This window comes from Harpia harpyja, chromosome Z, assembly GCF_026419915.1.
Source record: "Harpia harpyja isolate bHarHar1 chromosome Z, bHarHar1 primary haplotype, whole genome shotgun sequence".
NCBI lineage: Eukaryota > Metazoa > Chordata > Aves > Accipitriformes > Accipitridae > Harpia > Harpia harpyja.
In genome coordinates this window covers 60,509,192-60,529,989 of record NC_068969.1, presented here as the reverse complement: position 1 = coordinate 60,529,989, position 20,798 = coordinate 60,509,192, and the positions used below count along the sequence as shown (strand labels likewise).

Sequence of the window (20,798 nt, the reverse complement as noted above, 5' to 3'; positions counted from 1 at the left end):
TGGAGAAGCAATGGTCTCCTCCAGGTGAAGAGCAAGGAGGGAAACATGCTTTTGAGCAGGAGGACGAAGAGGGAAAGAATTGGCTGAAGAGGCTGAATGGATGCAGTTAGTTGCTGGGAAGGGCCCAAAGCAGCCCATGACTCCTTAAGACAATTAAAAGCAAATTGTCCGGCTGAGCGATCCCAGAGCAAGGAAGATGCTCCCCCAGACTATAATTCAAGGGGCTGAATGGCCCTCAAAAACTGAGAGCTGAGAGAAAAAAAACCAGAAGATGAGGCAAATGATGGAACAGATGTGAGGGCTTTTGTTGGGAAGACTTGGAGGCTAGCGGGATGGCGATAGGCTAATTTGAGGCGCATAATGCCAGGTTCCTTTCATATGCAGAATAGCTCTTTGATCCAATGTGGATGAAAGTGCTGAAAAGTGGAGAGGATGGCAGGGGGTCTTTTGTCTTTGACAAAAAAGGCATCTGCCGGGCTCTAACCCCCTTTTCCCCACCCCCTCAGCCTAGCAGGCCACTCCAACAATGCTAGCAAAGGGGACAAGTGTCTCCTGACAGCTGAAGAAATCTCCAGGAGGAGAATGAGGCTTGCAGCAATATGTATACCAGAGAGCTTAATCGATTTTTTCCACAGTACAAAAAGGGAGAGGGTTGGGGGAAGACAGAGAGATCACAGTGGAAATAGGAGGTGGGAGGAAAAAAATCCCTTTCTAATAAACTTGTTACTTTTGTTCTCCGAATACATCTTTTCAGGAGATGCTTTGATGCTAGTATGAATACACTTAATGGAGCAGAGTAGGATAGAGTTGCTGGGGGGGGGGGAAAGGGGGCAGGGAGGTGTGAGGTAGGGAAGAATAGTTTTGCAAGGAGAGTGAATGTGGAGTGATTTCTGTGGATTCCAACGTAGGAAAGATTTTGGAATTAGTAAGAGAGTGCAGTGCAAGAGATACCTGGAAGACAGATGCGTACTTTCTGTACCACCTGTTGGAGAAGTTCAGCTCAGCTCAGCACGAGTTCTTGATTTTGATTTCTAAGCAAAACTGAAAATTTCTCTTCAACCTTTCCTTCTTTTCTGTTATCTTCTTAACTCCATGGACTTACTAGAAACGAAAGGACTGCAGGATTGAATGGGGAGCTAGGAAGGCAAGCAGTATTAGTGCCAAGCAAATATAGCAGCTGCAGATCAACTGCTGATCTGGTCCCTGCTTCTCATGCTCTGTTGACTTTCTTCAGCTTTTCAGATCTGGTAAACAAGACTGGGATCCAGTCTGCAGAGTTTGATGGCTGTGGTCTTTCTTAAATATCACTTTGCACCTAGTCTAATGTTTTCTTTGAGAAATAATGACAGATAAGTTACCAGCCTCTGAGCAAGACCCACCTCAGCACATTAAATCCTTTAAGAACAGTAGGTTCAGGAATCATCCTGCTCTTGAGATCCTGACAGTGTTTATCCATTACTATTTACTGAAGATAACCTTCTTACCAGGGCACAGCTTTAAGCAACACCTGGTACTGCAAACAGCTTTTTACCCCCACACCCCTTCTGTTTCTGCTGGGGAGTTACAGTTCCCCTAAGAACGTACACGTGATACAGAAATGGAGAGAAGCTATCATGTTCCTTTGACAGGCTCTACACACACACCGATGCCAAATCATAATGCTGTGTAGTTGTTCAGTAGGTGTGCCATGATCCCCTTCCAGCAGATGCCACCATTCTGTTCAGACCAGCTGATGTGGAGAGTATTTTTGGCAACAGCATCTCCTGCCCTCCAGCTGTGCAAAGCCCAATAACATGAGTTACTGTAACTCATTAGAGAGCGCTAATCGTCAAGGACATCGTTGATGCTCTTTTGATTTCTGCCCATTTGTCGTATCTTGACTTTTCTTGCTCCCAGTGCTTGGGCTGTGGTTGAGAATGGTGCAAAGAGACTTGAGCTGCTGCTGCTGTTATCAAAGGAGCTGAGAAAACTTCTGTCACTCACAATGCCAAGGTGAAAGTCCCCTCTCTGGGTGGGCTTCAGGTGGTTCTTGTGTGACTTCTCTCTCAGGTGCCATGCACAGTGATAGGATGCAGCTCTAGATCCAAATTGGGAAAGACGTTGCTCATGGGGAAGTCTGACCTGGCAGGGAACAGCCCTCTGTAGTCTGTGCCAAAAGAAAACAGCCCATGCAGTGCCATGCAAACCCACCGACTGGGCTATGGATGCTCCATCCCCAGGCAGCTGTGGTTGGGATGGGGTATAAGAGTCTTGGGCAGTGAACGTGCACACTGTTTGTTCTTTGCAGTGAAACATGAACCACCTCATTGTGAAAGGTCTTGTGCTTCCACAGCTGGGCAGGCAAGTCCTTCAGCTGCTGCCATCCTGAGATTTCTTCACGTGTCCCGTATCAACTCTCCTACCTCCACACCAGAAAGATGTACTCTTAGCAAAGACCAGACAGCTGCTAAAGCTGCCTCATGAGGACAGCTTTGTGTCATGCCAGCAGTGAGATTAAAGATATGAGGGGGCAGGGGGTGAGTTGCCCGTATTTCTGTATAAATATGTGTGGTAATCCTCCATAAATGCAGGTAGTCATTGTGGTTTTAAACCATGCTCTTGAGATAGATTTATTTAGCTGTTTGCAGTTTACTGTGTGCTAGTTTCTCATGGCCAGTGGGTGGGCACAAGGAAGGAAGATGCCTGTGTGGCTCGATCCTGCTGCTGTGGTCCAGGCCAGAATCTGTTTGGAGGAGAGACTGAATCTGTTCCACCTGAAGCTCACTGCAAGGGAGGAGGGAAGAGATGTGCATGGAGCAGAGGGTAGCATGCAGAGCAAGTGACAGCAGGAGTGCAGGCTGTGGGAGTACAGCAGAGAGAGGAAGATTTGCTTTGTTCACACGTCTCGCCCGGCAGGCTGGTGTTTTCTCCACAGAAGCCGGTTACCCTCCGCTGGTTTGTCTTTGGATGAAAATCAAATGGTAAAAATTGCAAAGCCTCTTTGATGTGCTTACTCTACATTGAGTCAGAGCTACCTGACCAGCTCAGGAGACCGTCGCAGGTCTTATTCCTGCTCTGTGGACAGGGACTGTCTGGTCATTGTTTCAGAGGCTGCAGAGTCTAGAAAGGGCCATATTGCTGTAATGGTAAATTGTCCAAGTGGATGCCACTATGGTAGTCAACTTACAAAATCCATTCCCATGGAAGTGCTTTTGGCTGGACTGATTGTACATACGAGAATTTCCTGGCATAACCTATCAGTCCTGGCTGTAGAAATCCCACATTTTCAGCATGGATTTGGCTTGTCTCTCAGTGGATCTTGTCTGGTCATTAACATCCATTAGGGCTTCTCTGTGTCGGAAGTGAAGCCAAACAAATGGAAAACGATGGCTTTGGAGTACAATAAACCCCAGCCTGCATGCAAACTTTTGTTCAGACATAAATTAGCTTCAATTTGTTTTTGTTCAATTTACCTCCAAATTAAACAGAGTTCCTTTGCAAGATGGCCATTGGTTAGTTTGATGTAACTGTCCTGAGTGTCTACCTGCAAGTATTCTTTTAATCCGGTGTAGTTAGTACCAACAAAGTGAATTCTTGCCCTTTTAAAAAACATGAGATGGCAGTTAATGTTTCTATTCATGAACACCCTTCCAGAACTAATGCTAAGTTATGTGCTTTCATATTTGGTTAAATACACAGTGGTTTGGATCCAGACAGGCAGCTCTAGCTGTAGTGGGGACAGCGTGATTTCAAGTTTAGTGGGACCTGCACCTTTCTGCAGGAGACAAATTGGTGTGCTGGAGGACAGCAAATTGCACCTGTTTGTTCCCACATCTGCCCTGTCCTGTAATCCCAAGATTTGGTTCACATAATCTCTGTACATTAAGAGTATGCTTATTCATGTGTGAGTTTCATGGTGTTGGTGCATACCTCCAGTTCCAGAGTGCTTTTAATGGTGTTCGAGGCAAATATCAAGGAGGAGTTAATTACACAGAGCCCTCATCAGGCTGCAGAGTCACCAGAGCTTGGAAAATAACCCTCCCGGGAGTAACTTTTGAAATGTGTTTCAAGACCGCAGCAATATCTCACAGCTTACGGCCTTTAGAAATAAAAAACCCAAGCCAGTAGGTAGTAGGAAGGCATGTTGCAGTTGTCTAGTCTTGCTGTGCAAACCAGCGGTAGCTTGAGTGTGCATTCAGGAGAGATGGTAGTGTTTTACTTGCCACATGCTGACCGAGAGCTGCTGTCTGCGCAGGCGAGTAGCCAGCTCCACGCCCCACCAGTGTGCCCACTGCATCCCATGCTCAGCCTGGGGGGTTTTTGCCCCAAGTGCTTCCTTGGCTCCCTGCCTTTCTGGGGCTTGGTGGCTGCCTGCTGCAGCTGCTGGAGCAGTGAGGGAGAGGTACAGAGGTGCTGCATTGCCTGTTTGGCTCCAGAGGCCCCTGTCAACTGTTGCTCAGATGGCTCTCCTGTGCCTTTTAAGTGGCGGTCATCCTCATGGGGTGTTCATTGCCCCAGGCGGGAGGCAGCTGGAGCTGCAGCTCTCTCTGGGTCAGGTCCTGAGGCCGCCACCCCGGAGAGCCATGCTGTGCTGGAGGTGGGGAAGCAGCAACACCCGGAGGACACCTCTGCTGATCTTGTCCCTTTCCGTTCAAGGGAGAGGCTCCCTGGGAGTAGGAGCTGTGGCAGCCACACTGGTTCAGCTTGAGGCGAAAGGAATGGAAGTGTTTACATTCCCAGGTGAAGGTCGAGGAGGAGAGGAGGCACAGGCAGTGGCAGCCCCCGTGCCTGCGGAGGCAGTCAGCAGGGGAGACTGCTGGGCAGCTGCAGGGCTGCTGTCCTCAGACTTCGCCTGCAGGGAGGGTGGCTGCCTATGTCCCCTGGCAGCTGCCATGCTTCCCTGGCCTGCTCCAGAGAGCCATTCCTGCCTGAAATAAGCTGGGTGGGTGGGAGAAGGAGACACAAAGCAGGAGACGACAGCATTAATGTTCTTTGTGGGTGAGGAAGAAAGGGCAAAATAAGCTGTGCTTAATTTAGTTAGGTAAGTGGCTGAGGAGCTGTGGGGATAGGAGCCCGTCAGGCCGTATGGCTCTATGGTGGTCAGGCAAACTGTCGTCTAGGGGAGCAAGATTGCCCCTGTTTCAGTCTGCCCCTTTGTATCTTCTGTATTAATCACATCAGGGGCAAAACCTCCTGGAGTTACGTGTGGTGAGTCAGTTCCCTATGAGCAGGCCTGGGGGACCTGAGGTGTGAGTATCTGCAGACCTGGCAGAGGCACGGGTTGGCAACATGTGGACTGGCGTGCTTGGAGCGGCAGCAGCTTCAGAGAGCCCTTGGCAGGCAGTTATATGTCTGTGACCTTCTCAAGGGGCGAGACAAGAACTCACCAGGAACTCTGTCTTTTCCTCCCTCTCCCCCTCCCTCAGGTGGTCTTTGCTTTGAATCAGACTCTCTTGCAGCAGGAGAGCCTCCGAGCAGGCAGTTTCCAGATCCCCTATACGACAGAAGACCTTATCAAGCATTACAACTGTGGGGACCTCAGCTCCATCATCTTCAACCATGACACTTCTCAAGTGAGTCTTGCCACTGCAGCCCTTTACTACGCACATGTCCCCGTAGTGCTAATCCCTGTCTCACTCACACTTGTCTCTCCTCAGGCAGGCCCTTTGCAGGTGAGGGCCAAGGGCATGTTGCTGGCTTTCTGGTGCATCTGCTTTCCTGCGCCTCCTGTCCCAGGAGTCTGCACCACCTCACCCCTGTCTTGCTGCACTCAAGCAGCAAAGGCACACCTGGCTTTCGCTTTTGGACGAGTGCCGTGTTTGCTTTAGCGTCAAAGCTCTACGACTTAATCCTTTATTTTCTTAAGGATCCTGTGGAATTACGCTAGCTTAGGTATGAGTGACCTTAGCACCAACAGAGAGCAGCAGCAGGCTCTTTTGGAGAAATGCACTCGTGACTTGGACGCTTGTGTAAGGCTGGGCAAGTTACAAGCTTTTTAATGTCCCCTATCACTATGATTGTGTACTGTGGTCAAGGCCCAAAGAAGAGAAATCGAGTGAAACAAAGAAAAGATAGATTTAGACTGAATGTTAAGGAAAAGAAAACCTTCTGAGGCCTCACAGACTTGGTTTATGGAGACGGTTTCCTAAGCAGCACAGTGGAATGCAATGCTCTGATCTTTAAACCACGAGAAAATGCCCAGCAGGGACCAATTTGGCCTGTTTGGGCTGTTAGATTAGCTAACCTCAGACTGAGACATCAGGCCTCTCTATTCTTGTCCATGGGGTACTGCCTGGCAATTCATGCACATCAATGAAAGCATAGGCTCTAGCCTCACAGTGCTGAACAAGTGGGTGTTGGTACCTGGGCTTTCCCTGCTGAATAACCATTTTCCTATGGCCTTTTGATATATACAGTGCAGTGCTGCAGAGCTGGGAATACTGTTGTACTAACCCTTGCTTCCCCGGCACTGAGCTTTGCGCGCGTGTTGTTACCTTCCCGTCCTGCACACCCCTCAGCCTGCATGTGCAGGCAACCTGGTCATTAACACTGCTTAGCTCTTACACAGTGCACTTCATTTGTAGATTTCAAAGGGCTTCTCAGAGGAGGCCAGCACTATAAGAGCATACAGATGCTGCATCACTATTCTGCTGAGGTGTTACAGACTGCAGACAGCTGGCATTGCTTTAAGGTCCTTGGAGAGAGCAGCTCTTGCTGAGACATGTGTGTGTCTGAGGGAGCAACTGCCCTTTACTCACATGAGGAACTCCACTGCAGAGCGCTCTCCCTCACAACAGAGCTGAGTAGTAATAGTCTCCAACACTATCAGCTTATGTTTTTAAGCAGAACTTCTCTGTAAATTGTATTTGACCCCATACTTGCCCAGTAGATGACCCACTGTGGGCTAAGAACACTTTGGAAACAGTCGGTAATAGTTTCTGAGTGGCTCCAGAGCCTCTTCAGCTGCTGCAGCCTTGCAAGTGAAAGCACTTGGTGTAGTGGCTCTGCTCCCCAGAAACCACTGCTTGTAGGCCCTTTCCTTAGCAGTCCCCATAGCTGCAATGCCCAAAGCTACTTGTCAAGAAGCCAGGATGGCTGCAACTCCAGACCCACGTTTCCCTCCAGTAGCAAGAGCTCAGGGTAGCATGCAGCCACAGCTGTCCTAGGGGCCCCAGGGGAGGAAGCCAGTATTTTAAAAGATACCTTGAGGACAGGGGAATTGGAGGTGGTAATACTGTCTTTCCTGACAAAATCTGGCCCTCTTTCTTCTGGAAAGTTTGGGGAAGTTTTTGTTAACTAGTTCAAATTGCAGTTATTCTTTGACAGCCTGAGTCAAACTCTCTTAGAAGAGTGCAATTATCATTATAGTTATGTCATACCTATCGCAGTTTAAGGAAGAGGTATGTAGCTAAAGATAGCCAGGGACAAACATTTACTTTCTTCAGCTGAGCAATCAGGATTTGGGATCTACCATGTGGCAAACTGAGAGCATTTGTTGACTTTGCACCAAAAAAAATTCAGCTGGCTGGTTTATGAATTATATGTTGAGAGGAAAGAAGCACTATGCATATTTGAAGTTTGCTGAGTAATTTTTTAGCTTTCTTTGGGTTTTGTCATACTGGATGTGCCTTGAGGGACAAGGCAATTGCCACATTCAGTGATGGAGCAAAATGCCTGTGCATGATGGCTGCCTGTGAAATAAATGCCCCTTTCATGAAGACATTTTTTTTTCCTACCTTAGGTCCCAAATTTCATTAATGCTACACTTCCAGCCCATGAACGCATTACTGCCCAAGAGATAGACAGCTACTTCCGTCAGGAGCTCATCTACAAGCGAAATGAGCGAATGGGCAGGCGGGTGAAGGACCTGCTGGAAGAGTACCCAGACAAGAGTTTCTTCTTTGCATTTGGAGCTGGTATGTGATTGAGGTGTTCTACAACCTGAACACATTCTTCCCATGGCCATTAGAAGCTTTTTACAAATGTTTGCCTCAGCACTGACTCTTCTTTAAACTTTTTACCATGGTGGACACAGAACACAGCTTTGCCCTCATAGTTGAACCCTAGTAGGAAGACTTTTTCAGTGTACGAGACTGTTTTTCTTCAGTATGCAAAAAGCTCACAGTGTATGCATTGATTGCAATATTTATTAGTTACAGACTTATTTGTTATATGCATAGCCAAAGATACTGAACCAACTACAGTGCATACACAAAAGGAACAGTTCTTAGACATGTGTGTTTATGGTGTGGCCAACCACGACAGAAAGATGGGAGAAATAGGGAGCTGAGATGAAACGTAGCAAGTCACAGGTTGCACCAGTGCTTGAATAAACCTTTCAAGAGCACATCCAAAAGAATAATATGCCAAATTGTGTGAATCTAAGGGGTTCAATAAATGCAAAGGGAGGGGAAGGCACACTTTCACCTTTCTATTCCAGCTGCAGCTCCTTCCCTCTTTCACTGTGCTTCCACAACTACTACGAAATTGTGTCTGCCACTATTTTAGAGCAGAGTATTGGGCCCAGCTGGGGAAAACCTACTCCATTTTCTGCCCCTTAGTAGCCAGCAGGAATCTATAGGCACATCAAGCAGCTCATCAAACTCAGTGAGGTTAACACCCACACTTCAGACTAGAGCTGGATCAAGGGTGTAAACAGGATTGGTTTGCCATGACTCCCATCCTTTGTTCTAGCTCCAGGGAAAGGAATAAGCGAGGATTGGTGTTTGAAAAGACAGGTGTTGATTCCCAGAGAAGTATCGCATCCCCACCACCATAAACCTTATGGGCCTTGGGAAGGGGGAGAGCTGAAACTGGTGTCAGGATCCATGTGATGTTTTCCAGTCTCAGTGGTTACTGCTTTAGTGATGATGGAAGATCTAGTCAAGGCAAGGAAAATATTTACTTAAACACTCTAAAAGCATTGGTATTCGAAGTCTGTGAGAATCTCCTCACTTGCAGCAGGGAGTTGTGGTTACAAACTTATCATAACAAGGGTCCTGTGTGTGAGGGCAGAAAGGTAATGAAAGGTGGCTGATAATGTCTGTTCAGGCATGCGTGAAGATTGTAATGTGTTATCTTCCTGCAGTATCACTGCTCTGTGCAATTCCCTGTCATGAAGGACAGTGAAGCCAGTGTAGGTTATGTAGATATTGGTCATGTCTGTCTGTCTCTAAGCTAAGATCAGGGCTTTGCTGTACTCCACTGCTGTTGTTCTGATCACCCTTGTCCCTGCCGGACTGATGTTCCTGACCAGTGTCAGCCCTCAGTGCCAGCTGCGTCAGTTGCAGGTAGCTTGTCTTCTGTCAGGAGGCTAGTCACAGATGTTGGGGCTCCAGTAACTGGGTCACAACTGAGTGATGAGCAGCCCACACAAATGGACAGATGCAGGTGCAATTGTCACTTTGAGTCTGCCCTGTCCCAGGAGGAGGATCCTTTGAGAGAGGAGAGCCTCTTCCCCTCCTTGTGCACACCCCCTGCATCCCATTGGACAGCTGCATTGGACAAATCACATGTGTTTAAAATGCTTTTGTGTCATTTGTCTCCCCTCCCATCAATTTCCTTCTCTTCCCACCTTTCTGCCCCAGGCTGTCTTCATTGTCATTACTGTGCACAGCTCTGTCCCAGAGCCCAGAATCACTGCGGGAGCAGGACAGATCCCTGCCCTTCACAATCTCTCTTGTTCTCAACCTTCATGATAGTACTGAAATCCTTCCCGAGTTTTCTGGATTCTTGCTTTCCTCCTTCTTATTATTTTCCTTTTCCCAGTTGCCCCCTTTTTTGTCTCCTGATTGCCTCTTCCAGTAGAGCAGAGTTAGGATTCACCCAACACTGTTACACTGCAGAATTGCCTGGAGCCTTGGGCCTGTATGAATACCCTTGATCTGTGGCTTATGTGCACATGGCTTGATCTCCAAGCACCAGGCGTGCTCTTCTCGTGCTTTTCCATCATACTTTTGAATCCAGACAGGTTCCCTGTCTTCTCTGGGGATTCAAGATCGAGTTCGAAAATCTCTCTAATTACACTCTGGCTTTGATACCAGTCCAACCTCTGTTCTCATCTGTTCTTGCAAATAGCTGTGCTCAAAGGACAGTGCCAGCCTCCCACTTCTAGCAGCACAATTCCTCATTATTCCCTTGTTTGACTGCATGGGGGTTTCTTTTTATTTGTGTCGTGGTTTAACCCCAGCCAGCAACTAAGCACCATGCAGCCGCTCACTCACCTCCCTCACAGTGGGATGGGGGAGAGAATCAGAAGGGTAAAAGTAGAAAACTTGTGGCTGCGATAATAGGTAAAGCAAAAGCTGTGAAGGCAAGCAAAGCAAAACAAGGAACTCATTCACCACTTCCTATTGGCAGGCAGGTGTTCAGCCATCTCCAGGAAAGCAGGCCTCCATCACGCATAACGGTTACTTGGGAAGACAAATGCCATCACTCTGAACATCCCCCCTTCCTTCTTCTTCCCCCAGCTTTTTATTGCTGAGCATGATGTCATATGGTATGGAATATCTGTTTGGTCACTTGGGGTCAGCTGTCCCAGCTGTGTCCCCTCCCAACTTCTTGTGCACCCCCAAGCCTACTCACTGGTCGGGTGGTGTGAGAAGAAGAAAAGGCCTTGACTCTATGTAGGCACTGCTCAGCAGAAACGAAAACATCTTGGCATTATCAACGCTGTTTTCAGCGCATATCCAAAACGTAGTCCCATACTAGCTATTAGCAAGAAAATTAACTCTATCCCAGCCAAAACCAACACAATTTGTTTCATAGTAATTGTCTAAATGAGAAGTAAAATCACAGGATATAATGCAGAAAACAGATCCATTTCTACACAGTTCTGAGGTTTTTATGCGTGCACATTACAAATATGAATGCAGGCTTTTATTGTTTTCCAGCAAGTTTATTTAGCCTTTTGCTTATCCAGATTGCTGTATGCGATAGATAATTATGTGGAAGATTTATTTTTATGCCAGCAAGCAGTGAAGATGAACAAATGTCTTGTGTTCAGTTTTGAGCATTGCTTGAGTACTGTACTGTTGTTAATTACTGGAAAAGGGTCCCAGGAAAGTGCTTGCACAAGACAGGTTAGAATGAGCTGTAGAGGAAGAGAAAAAGCAAGGCTATAGGATTGGGACTAAATCATCACTGCATTGTGTTTTTCCCTCTTCTGGCCACCATTGAAAAAAGTATCTCCCAGCAGTGGCTGATAAACTGCAGGATGAGGTTGTGTTAAAATAGTAGTATGATATCAAGGGGTGTCCAGGTTAGAAGGGGGAAAAGACTTTTAGTTGTTTCTTTCCAGATTTTTTCACCTTGTGTTTTTATTTTTAAAAGGGCTAGGCCTTTTGTAAGGGAAGTTCAATTTTTTCCATTAACCAAACACCACTGAAAAAACACTTTTATCATCAGTAATATCCAAACAAGGTCATGGTTTGTGGGTGACTGCAGTATTACAAATACCCCCTCTTGTTTTTTAAACTACTCTTTGTAGTTTTATTTTAAATGGGGGAAAATCAGAAAAGATTGATGATTTATTTTATATTCCAAGTGGATTGATGTGGTTTAGAGATGTGTAATACATTGTGCAAAAAAAGCACCTATCTCTTTCCAGGTCTTAATACAGCTGCATGGCTATAGATGTTGATTTCTTACATGGAATTACATGTTGTAATTTGGACTGTAATAGATTTGATCATTAGATCCAGCGTATTTTATGCTTTTACTACATTTTAACAGATCAGACAAACTCCCCCTATATTCTCTTGAAAATTTTTCTCAGTCAGAGCTCATTTCTGGAACTATTTTTGTTTGGAAGTAATTTAAGCTTGCACAAAAGTGGAGAGCTAAAAAATAACAGATTTTGCTGAAACTATCCAAAAAGCTTTGCTTCTGGCCAAAGTGCAAACATGGAAAGTTTCAAGCCAAAATAAGTCTGTTTGAGGGAATTAGAGGCAAGTATGGGAAGAGAGATGTAGTAATGCCAGCAGCATTCCACTAGGTTCAGTAAGGATTTTATCTTAATTGTGGACAGGCCTTTTTGTATGGCAGCACTAGAGTTACAAGCCAGACCTACTTCCTGTTGCTAGTGGAGAACTTGTGAAGCAAAGCCAGCTATAATCTTTCACAAGCAGTCTTCCTTCTATATACATTTTTAATGTCTCTGAAATGTAAGTGGAGCATTCAGGATCTGAATGGTAAGCCAAAGTAAGTGATGGGGCATGTGATTCCATAGGCAGCCAGCTAGATAGCACTATAGGTTTCTGGTTTGTTTGAGAGGTGCACATTGACGTAGAAAGGGCTGTATTGTCCTACTGTGCTGTGGAGAGTTTTGCCACTCGTACAGGTCTTACAAGAGTGCTGCCTGCTGGCTAAACCTTCACAGAATCACAGGATAGTTGAGGCTGACAGGCACCTCTGGAGATCATCTGGTCTGCCCCCCTGCTCAGAGCAGGATCATATACAGCAGTTTTCCTAGGACTGAGTCTGGTCAGGTTCTGACTATCTGCAAGGATGGAGACTCCAGAACCTCTCTGGGCAAGCTATTCTAGTGTTTAACCACTCTCACAGTAAAGAAGCTTTTTCTTATGTTTAAATGGGATTTCCTGTATATCAGTTTGTGTTCGTTGCCCCTTGTCCTTTCGTGGGGCACCATTGAGAAAAGTTTTGCTCTATCTGTTTTACAACCTCCTATCAGGTATTTATACATCAGTTATACTGCCCCTCAGCCTTCTCTTCTCCAGGCTGAACAGTCCCAGCTCTCAGCCTCTCCTCATATGACAGATGCTTTAATTGTTCATCATCTTTGTGGCCCTTTGCTGGACTCTCTCCGGTATGTCCACATCTCTTTTGAACTGGAGACCCCAGAGCTAGACACTGAACCCAGATGTATGTCACCAGGGCTGAGGAACAGGGAAGGATCACCTCCCTCAGTCTGCTGGCAATGCTCTTCCTACAGCCCAGGAGGCCATTGGCCATCTTTGCCACAAGGGCACATTGCTGGCTCGAGGTCAACTTGATGACCACCAGGACGCCACATCCTTTTATGCCGAGCTGCTCTTCAGCCAGTTGGTGCCCAGCCTATCTTGGTGCTTGGAGCTATTCCTGCCCAGGTGCGGGATTTGGTTTGCTGAAGTTGTGAGCCAAGATTCTTTCATCATAAATCCATACTGACCACTCTCAATCATCCACTTATCCCTAACACATTTGGAAAGGGTTTGCAGGTTAATTTGCTCCATCACCTTCCCCAGGAATAGAGGTGTGGCAGACCAGTTTGTAGTTTCCCAGATCCATCTTCTTGCCCTTCCTGAAGATAGGAGTGATACTTGCTTTCTTCCAGTCCTCAGGGACCTTCCCTAATTGCCACAACGTTTTAAAGATAATCAACAGTGGTCTTGCACTGACACTGGGAAGCTCTCACAGTTGCTCTCGGTGTATGCTATCGGAACTTGTACCTGTCTGGTCTGTTTGAATGTTCCTTAACCTGATCCTTCTCCACCTAGGGTGAACCTTCTTTGCCCTGGGCTTACCCTCTAGTCATAGGAACCTGAGGTTCCTGAAGGCTGGTTTTACCAGTAAAGAAAGTGACAATGGCCTTTTCCATATTCTTTGTCATCAGGTCTCCTGCCCCCTTCAGCACTGAGATGACATTTATCTAGTCTACATTTTACTGCTGAGATATCTGGAGAAGAACTTCTTTTTGCCCTTGATGGTTCTCACCAGATTCAACTCTAGATGGGCCTTCCTTCTGCATAGTCACTTTTACTCCAGGATGAACATGGCTTGTTTGCTTTAGCTTACTTATGGTTTCTGTTGAGTGGGCTAAAGAATAAGAGATAAAAAAAGAGTGGTTTTTTTTTTTACGCAGGAAGAAGCATACTTAGTGGCTTGAGATCCTGACTTCATTATGAGATGCAAGGCCTCAGGTGAAGCCAGAGTTTCTAGGAGCCAACTTTAAATTCCCTCCAGTCTCTCCTGCCTCTTTGAACAGCTGAGAAACTCCAGAAGTGCCGACTCATGAATAAGAAGTACAGAAGGATCTAAGATGCCTTATATCCCTGTGGATGAAATGACTGACTTCACTGAGAGATGCTGAGTGATGTGACAACTTCAGAAGTTGGTCCTCTTAATCTTGTAAACACTGGCAAATTCCTTTTTCTCTCAGAGCTCTTTTTTCTTTGCTGCTGCTGAAAAAAACATCATTCTGAGGCTTTAAAGTATAGTGGATGTTGGGCAGCCACCATTAACACTAAGAAAAGAAGGATGATGGTGAAAAATTCTTCAGCTACCATGTCTTCTAATTACTAAAGGAAATAATGAATGTGTTTCTTTAGCATGAATTACTCAGACTGTATGGATTCAAACTTCCAGGGACTGGCTGTTTTTTTCCCACTTTACTCCCCTGCCCCCAACAAGACCTCCCAGAAAGAAGAATTGTTATGAACAGAGTGATGAACCAATATCTAAATTAGCAATCCAGCTAAGAGCTCCAGATCTTAGTTGTCTTCCTCCCAGCAGCTGAGTCCACTGATAGCTGCTAAACTAAAATTAACTCTTGGATGGTTGATGTGTGATCAAAAAACATGCAGAAGAAGGATTTGGACATTGTTGTAGAAGTGTAATTGACCCCATCTGAGCTAAGATGGGTGTGTAAACTTTAATCTTAGCCACCTGGACAAGGAAAAGAGAGAACATGCTACCACTTATGGTTACCCCAGAGTCTGCCATAGTCCACCAAATGGCTTCCTCCAACTTCTCTAGGTTTTGAGGTAGTCCTTGGGATGTGGGGGATTGGTCAGTTATGTGTCAGCCTTTGGTGCCAAGTGCATTGGACTCACAGGCATGTCTGATGCTTTTTCCCTTGCCCCTTATGTCATAAAAAGAAAAAAAAAAAAACCCAAACAAAAAACCCCACCGATTTCCAGGGGAAACTGGAATTGTGCTGAGTCTGTGTCCTGAATGATGCTAGGTGATGTTTTTTTCCATATAGAGCTGTTCGCTGTTACGTCTTGAAATTTGCTGTTCCATCTGGCATTTTTTTTGGATGGAAATTATGCAAGAGGAACAAGATTTATTGTCTCTGGTAAAGAAAAGATTGGAGAAAGGACCTGTCACCAGTAAACACTAGTAAAAATAATCAACAGTGCTAAGCCTAGGATGTCTTTGTCCATCTTGTGTAGGTGTTTATACCTGTAAAACAAAACCAAACAAAAACTTGCCATGGGAATATGAAAGTTGCCCAGGTAAATGGGTATCAATTTGCCCTTGAAATTCAGTGGGAATTCAGAACCCAGCATGGAAACTTTGAACCTGCCATCAGCACATTTGCGACTGGAGGTGTAGATCTGCACAGGGAATGTAAATTTATCTATACCTTATATAAAGGATTTGAAATGTGTAATGAGGAAGTTCATGAAAAATCTACAGGAAGCTGAATCTTGTCAGATTCGGGAAGAGGAGAAAAGTGGCGGGGGGGCGGGGCAGGAAGATAACATAATGATAACACAGATTAAATGAGTCTTGTGGGGCCATCTGACTTCTCCCTGGGTACAAAGGGCTTGCTGATTGCCTGCTTGCTTCTTCTGTCTTTGGAATGCAGCATCATTTTAGCCTCTTTGGGTGGAAGAAAAGGCTGAGTCCCTGAAGGTGTGCCTGTACCTCTGTAATCTGAGAATGCCAGATACAACCCAGCAGCTTTGAGACCGTTTTCCTTAGTAGGCTCTTTGAGTCTGCAGAATGCTAATGACAGGGTTTATTAGAACAACAAACCCCGAAGGGGATAGATAATGGTGTGTGGAGGCAGCACCCACATCCAAAGCCCCAGGGTTCACATGAAGGGCACTCCTCCTGACATCTCTGACACATGAAGTGAGGAAAGCTTTGCATTTCTGCATTAGAGGCAGAAAACTCTGTTCCAATGCATTAGTTCAACTGTCAAAATCGCCCAGGTCAAACAACTGTGTGCTGTTTCTGCTTCGGTACTGACAGTCTGGTGATCATCAGCTTATCAGTGCTGGGGTCTACCCATTGCTACCTTTATTGGGCAGCTACAGTAGGAAAACTTTCATCTTGTAAGGTATGTTTTAAGCTAGTGGGGTTTCAAGTCCTTAATACCTTTTTTTCTGGAAAGGAAGTAGAGGTGTGGAATGGAAGCAGGTCCAGCAGCAGAGGTGGCTGTGAATACTGCAACTCAGACATGGCACTGCTATTTCCTTTCCTTACTAGTCACGTAACGCTGGCTGCTAGCATAGTCACCTACATGAGGGTCTCCTTGCCTGATGAGCCTAGGCCTTCAACAGTGGAAAACTCTCAGTAAATGCCAGTGCAGATGGAGCCCCAGTGGCTAAGGCTGCCTGAATGGAAGCTGTTTCTTTGAACTTGGTTTTTACAAAATAAGCGATATGGGTTTGTAAACTTTTTCCTTATGTTAACTTTGCTATAAATTTGGCCTTATAATCAGTGGAAAACCTTTTTCTAACTTCAGTTTGTGTAGTTATAAGGGGTTTGACTTTGCCCAAAGGTAAAAATGGGAATCCCCGGGACCAAAAATACTCACGTCATACGTTTAAGAGACCTAGTTTTTGACAGAACCTGGTAGATAAGAGTGTCTGGTTGTCTTTCACAAGAAAAATGCCAATTGTAACTTCATATGTTTCTTTTCTGTGGTATTAGGCAATTTTTCCCATGTTGTGCAAGGCCTTCAACATCAGCTATTTTTAGAAGGATTTCATGTTTACATGATTCTGTTACAAACAAATGTGGAAAATGAATCCTAGTAATTCCATATAGGTGAGTTAATTAGCAAAGCACATCACTTTTAAAGAAATGGAAGGTTTTTTGTTTCCTCCTGAGTGAATACAGGTTTGAGGCACTTTTTAAAAGTTTCTCCATGTGTAGTGAAAGTATTTTCCTGGGCATAGAGAATGCCACTGTTCCACAGTCCTGCCCACCAGATTTTCCCCTTTGATTTGAGAGTGGTGAAGTATGATCCACTAAGACTTTATACTAAAAAAGTGATTTCAAGGAAATCATGGGGTTTTGAAGACAAACACTTGTCCTGGCCTCAGTGGAGTAAAACCTCAAGTTCAATGTTTATGGAGTAATATTTCATTAATATTTCATCTTACAGGTCATCACAGGAAGGAGTACATTTGGAAGTCTGCAGTCTCAAAAAGATTGGAAGAGTAGGATGTCTGTTTTGCAGTTTGGCTTCCATCCAATGAAATGATTTAAGACAATACTCTGCCTTCTCTAGATCATTGGTTGCATCTGCCACATGCTGAACTTTCAGCTCTTCGCTGCAGATACCTTTGGGACTGACTTGGGCCATGTATGTCCCTGCTCTCCAGGTCATCAGAAATTCTCCTTTGCTTGTGTTTGCATCCTTTGAGGGAGCACTGGCAGTTTTGGACCCTTCTCCATGGATTTATTGGCTCACAGACTGCTATGGGAGGATACTTCGATTATCGAAAGGGTAGAAGAACCCTGCCATGGGAAGCACATAGAGAGGGATGACTTGTCCTTTGTGCCTCATGGTTAAGTGATAATTTTTACTGAAGTTTCTCTTTTTTTGTTCGTGGGTAGCAGCCTCATGTCATGCCTTTTCTACAGGCCAGTAACTCTAATCCAGTCACCTACAGGTGTCCTGTTCACCCTTCTGGGGTATGTTATATGAATTTATCTATATAATTCTTGGAAGCACTCTAAGAAGAATGATAATAGATGATCATTGCCATGGGCATTTCCAGGCAGTTTCTAAATAACTGTAAGATCTGTACCTCTAAAATATTCTTGAAAATATTTGTTTCAGTGACCCATAGAGTCTCTGGCACCAAAAGCCCATCTGAGCACTCCCAGCCCAGTCAGAGAGAAACATCCTGCTTTGTGATGTCCCCAGTGGCTAGAATCGTTTGTGGCATTTTGTGGTTGCACTGTTATGATCTTTTGCTGTAGCTGTTCCCACCACTTCTTGGAGGTCAGCAGTGCAGATCAGGTTTCCTAACAGTTTTGTTTCTTTACATGTATGTCCAGTGATTCATTGTCTTCGGATATTTTAGATGGTGAGGTCCTGGCATGTTTCTGGGGCAGATGGGAAGTGCCATCTTTCTGCTAAGGAAAACACAGCAGACATAAAGAATTATGTGGCCTTGGGGGTTTCTTTTATGTTACTCTAAGAGAAGGTCAAGGAAGTTTGTGTATCAGCTTGGAATTGTGGATTTTGTTGAAATTTAGAGGAACAAAGTTTTCTTCAGTCTTACAATCTTGCTTTATATGAAAAATAAAAATTCAGGAACAGAAACAGAACTTCTGTTGTGCAGTATTTCCTTGTTCATTTTGTTAGATGCAGAAAATTTTCAGCCTTGTGATGGCTCAAATTTGGGTTCATGAACCTCTGCTGAAAACCACACTCCTAGCACAGTTGCCTAGATGAAAACAGTTCTGCGTGCCCTGGCAGTAAAAGCTGCAAGCAGGAGACATGGATTTCATGGCAATAGTAGTAGCCTGTGTTCTGCAAGATTGGGTATTGCTACGGAGGAAGGTCAGGAGTGCTCAATGCATGTCGGAGTGTGTGGACTGGTCTGCAAGTGCACGTTAGTCAAACAGCATTGTTGTTTGAGCATATTGCCTGTTGCAGTCCCTGCATGCCATCTCCTTTCAGTGCAGATTAAAAGCTAGGGTCTTATTTACTTTCCAGTAGAGTGCATGGCTGAGCTGGTGCACACAACAGCTTCTTAGTTTCTCTTTGAGCTTGAACACAGAAGAATAGAGTTTCATGGCTCCCCACCCCCTGCCAGAGTAAATTGACCTCTCAGAAGCATCTCTTCACCTAGTGGTGTGAGGATAATGCAGCACTGTGTACAGAAAGAAAAGAGCAGGCTTTCTGATGGGACAGGGCCCGGGGCTTTTCTTTTGGGGGGCATTCAAGTGTGTTAGGCTAAAATAGAAAACAGGTGAAAGAGGCCTACTCCCTGTCATGTGACTTTGGGCTAAGTCTCCCTTGCAGCGTAGCTGCTTGATCTTAAACCTTGGAGAGTGAATCTTTCTTGTGTTTCTTACAGATGCTTTTGGTGATAAGGTCTCTCACACACAACCGAGCTCTTTCTGTGACAGTTCCCAGAAAAGAGGCAAAAATGCTGACTCTAGAGAGGCTCCTGGTGGAGTCCTGTACATCAAACCCTCACCCTTCTGTCTTTTTTTCATTTTGCACTTAGCTCAGGTTGACCCTGTGGGTCCTTTGGGCCCCAGATCAGCTCTGTCTCACAGAGCCCACATAGCCCACCTTTTGGATAGCAAACACTAACATCTCCTAATACTTTTATGTACCTAGCCTGAGCAGCTCCTGATTGAGCACATCTTGTGAACAATCTAATATCACATGCCTGTTTGTATTTGTATGCATCTGTTTTACACATATCTATTCATTTGGTCTGTTCTCTTTTGCACAATATTAGCACAGCATTTTTCTTCCACATGCAGACATAACTCATTGCATTGGCAACAATGAGCAAAGGCTCCCTGTGAAGGCCTGTACCTGTGACTGTAACATAAAAGATACTCTTACCACTCCATCAAATTCCGAAGATTAAGGCCCACCTTCAGGAAATTACTCGAGCAGGTTGACTGATTGAAATGAGACTCAACCATGTGCTACAGTAATTTCCTACATACCAGTCTAAATCACTGCTCTGAGCAAGGGAAACTGAAGATCAACGGGGGATGGTGCATTTGATGGTGTGATGTGCACAGCTATTCACTCTTGAAATGAGTGAGACTGTAAGCTCTTAAACTTATTAAGACTGTAGATTGCCCTATAGATTGCTTATCTTTATGTCTTGTCCCTTCTTCCTGAAGGACTTGGATTAAGAAAATCTGAGTTCAGAGCCTTGGCACTGCTTTTCACTGCTGAGGATAGGACTTGGCTCATCCAACATTGCCCACATGAGATGGATGCCTAGTCTGAACTTGCAATATACACTGCCCCTATCCTTATCAATAGAGAGGCACTTCTCTAAAAGTCTAAGTTGTCCTACCTCACTCTCACTTACAAGGGGTGGATCACCCTTTGGAATCACCCCTTTCTTTGCTGTCTGGAGGCAGGGGAGGAGGATTGAATCCCCTCTCCCCTTCTTTTTGCACATACATCTTGTCCTGGTTTCAGCTGGGATAGAGTTAACTGTCTTCCTAGTAGCTGGTACAGTGCTATGTTTTGAGTTCAGAGCGAAGAATGTTGATAACACTGATGTTTTCAGTTGTTGCTCAGTAGTGTTTACACTAATGTCAAGGATTTTTCAGCTTCTCATGCCCAGCCAGTGAGAAAGCTGGAGGGGCACAAGAAGTTGGCACAGGACACAGCCAGAGCAGCTGACCCAAACTGGCCAACGGTGTATTCCATACCATGTGACGTCCCATCCAGTACAGAAACGGGGAAGTGGGGGGCAGGGATTCGCCGCTCGGGGGACTGGCTGGGTGTCGGTCGGCGGGTGGTGAGCAATTGCACTGCGTATCATTTGTACATTCCAATCCTTTCATTATTGCTGTTGTCATTTTATTAGTGTTATCATTATCATTATTAGTTTCTTCTTTTCTGTTCTATTAAACCGTTCTTATCTCAACCCACGGGTTTTGCTTCTTTTCCTGATTTTCTCCCCCATCCCACTGGGTGGGGGGGAGTGAGTGAGCGGCTGCGTGGTGTTTAGTTGCTGGCTGGGGTTAAACCACGACACCTCTCCTCTGTGTTAAAGGTGAGAGATAGCAACTAGGTCTGGCACCTTATATACCTAATGTTGGCCTTCCAGCGGCTAATTTTACTCAATTACAATGTTTAA

At 45.3% G+C, this 20,798-nt stretch overlaps 1 protein-coding gene across 3 annotated transcripts in view; it reads left to right on the top strand.

The window, feature by feature from the left end:
• The window catches only part of TRABD2A (TraB domain containing 2A), an 81,531-nt gene that overhangs the window by 49,168 nt on the left and 11,565 nt on the right, over positions 1 to 20,798 (top strand). For 2 of the 3 annotated variants that reach the window (XM_052777466.1, XM_052777464.1), the window contains exons 3-4: positions 5,406 to 5,552; positions 7,721 to 7,895. In XM_052777466.1, the coding sequence (XP_052633426.1) occupies positions 5,406 to 5,552; positions 7,721 to 7,895 (322 nt within the window). The remainder of the gene's footprint in view (positions 1 to 5,405; positions 5,553 to 7,720; positions 7,896 to 20,798) is intronic. The other variant, XM_052777467.1, reaches the window with a different exon arrangement.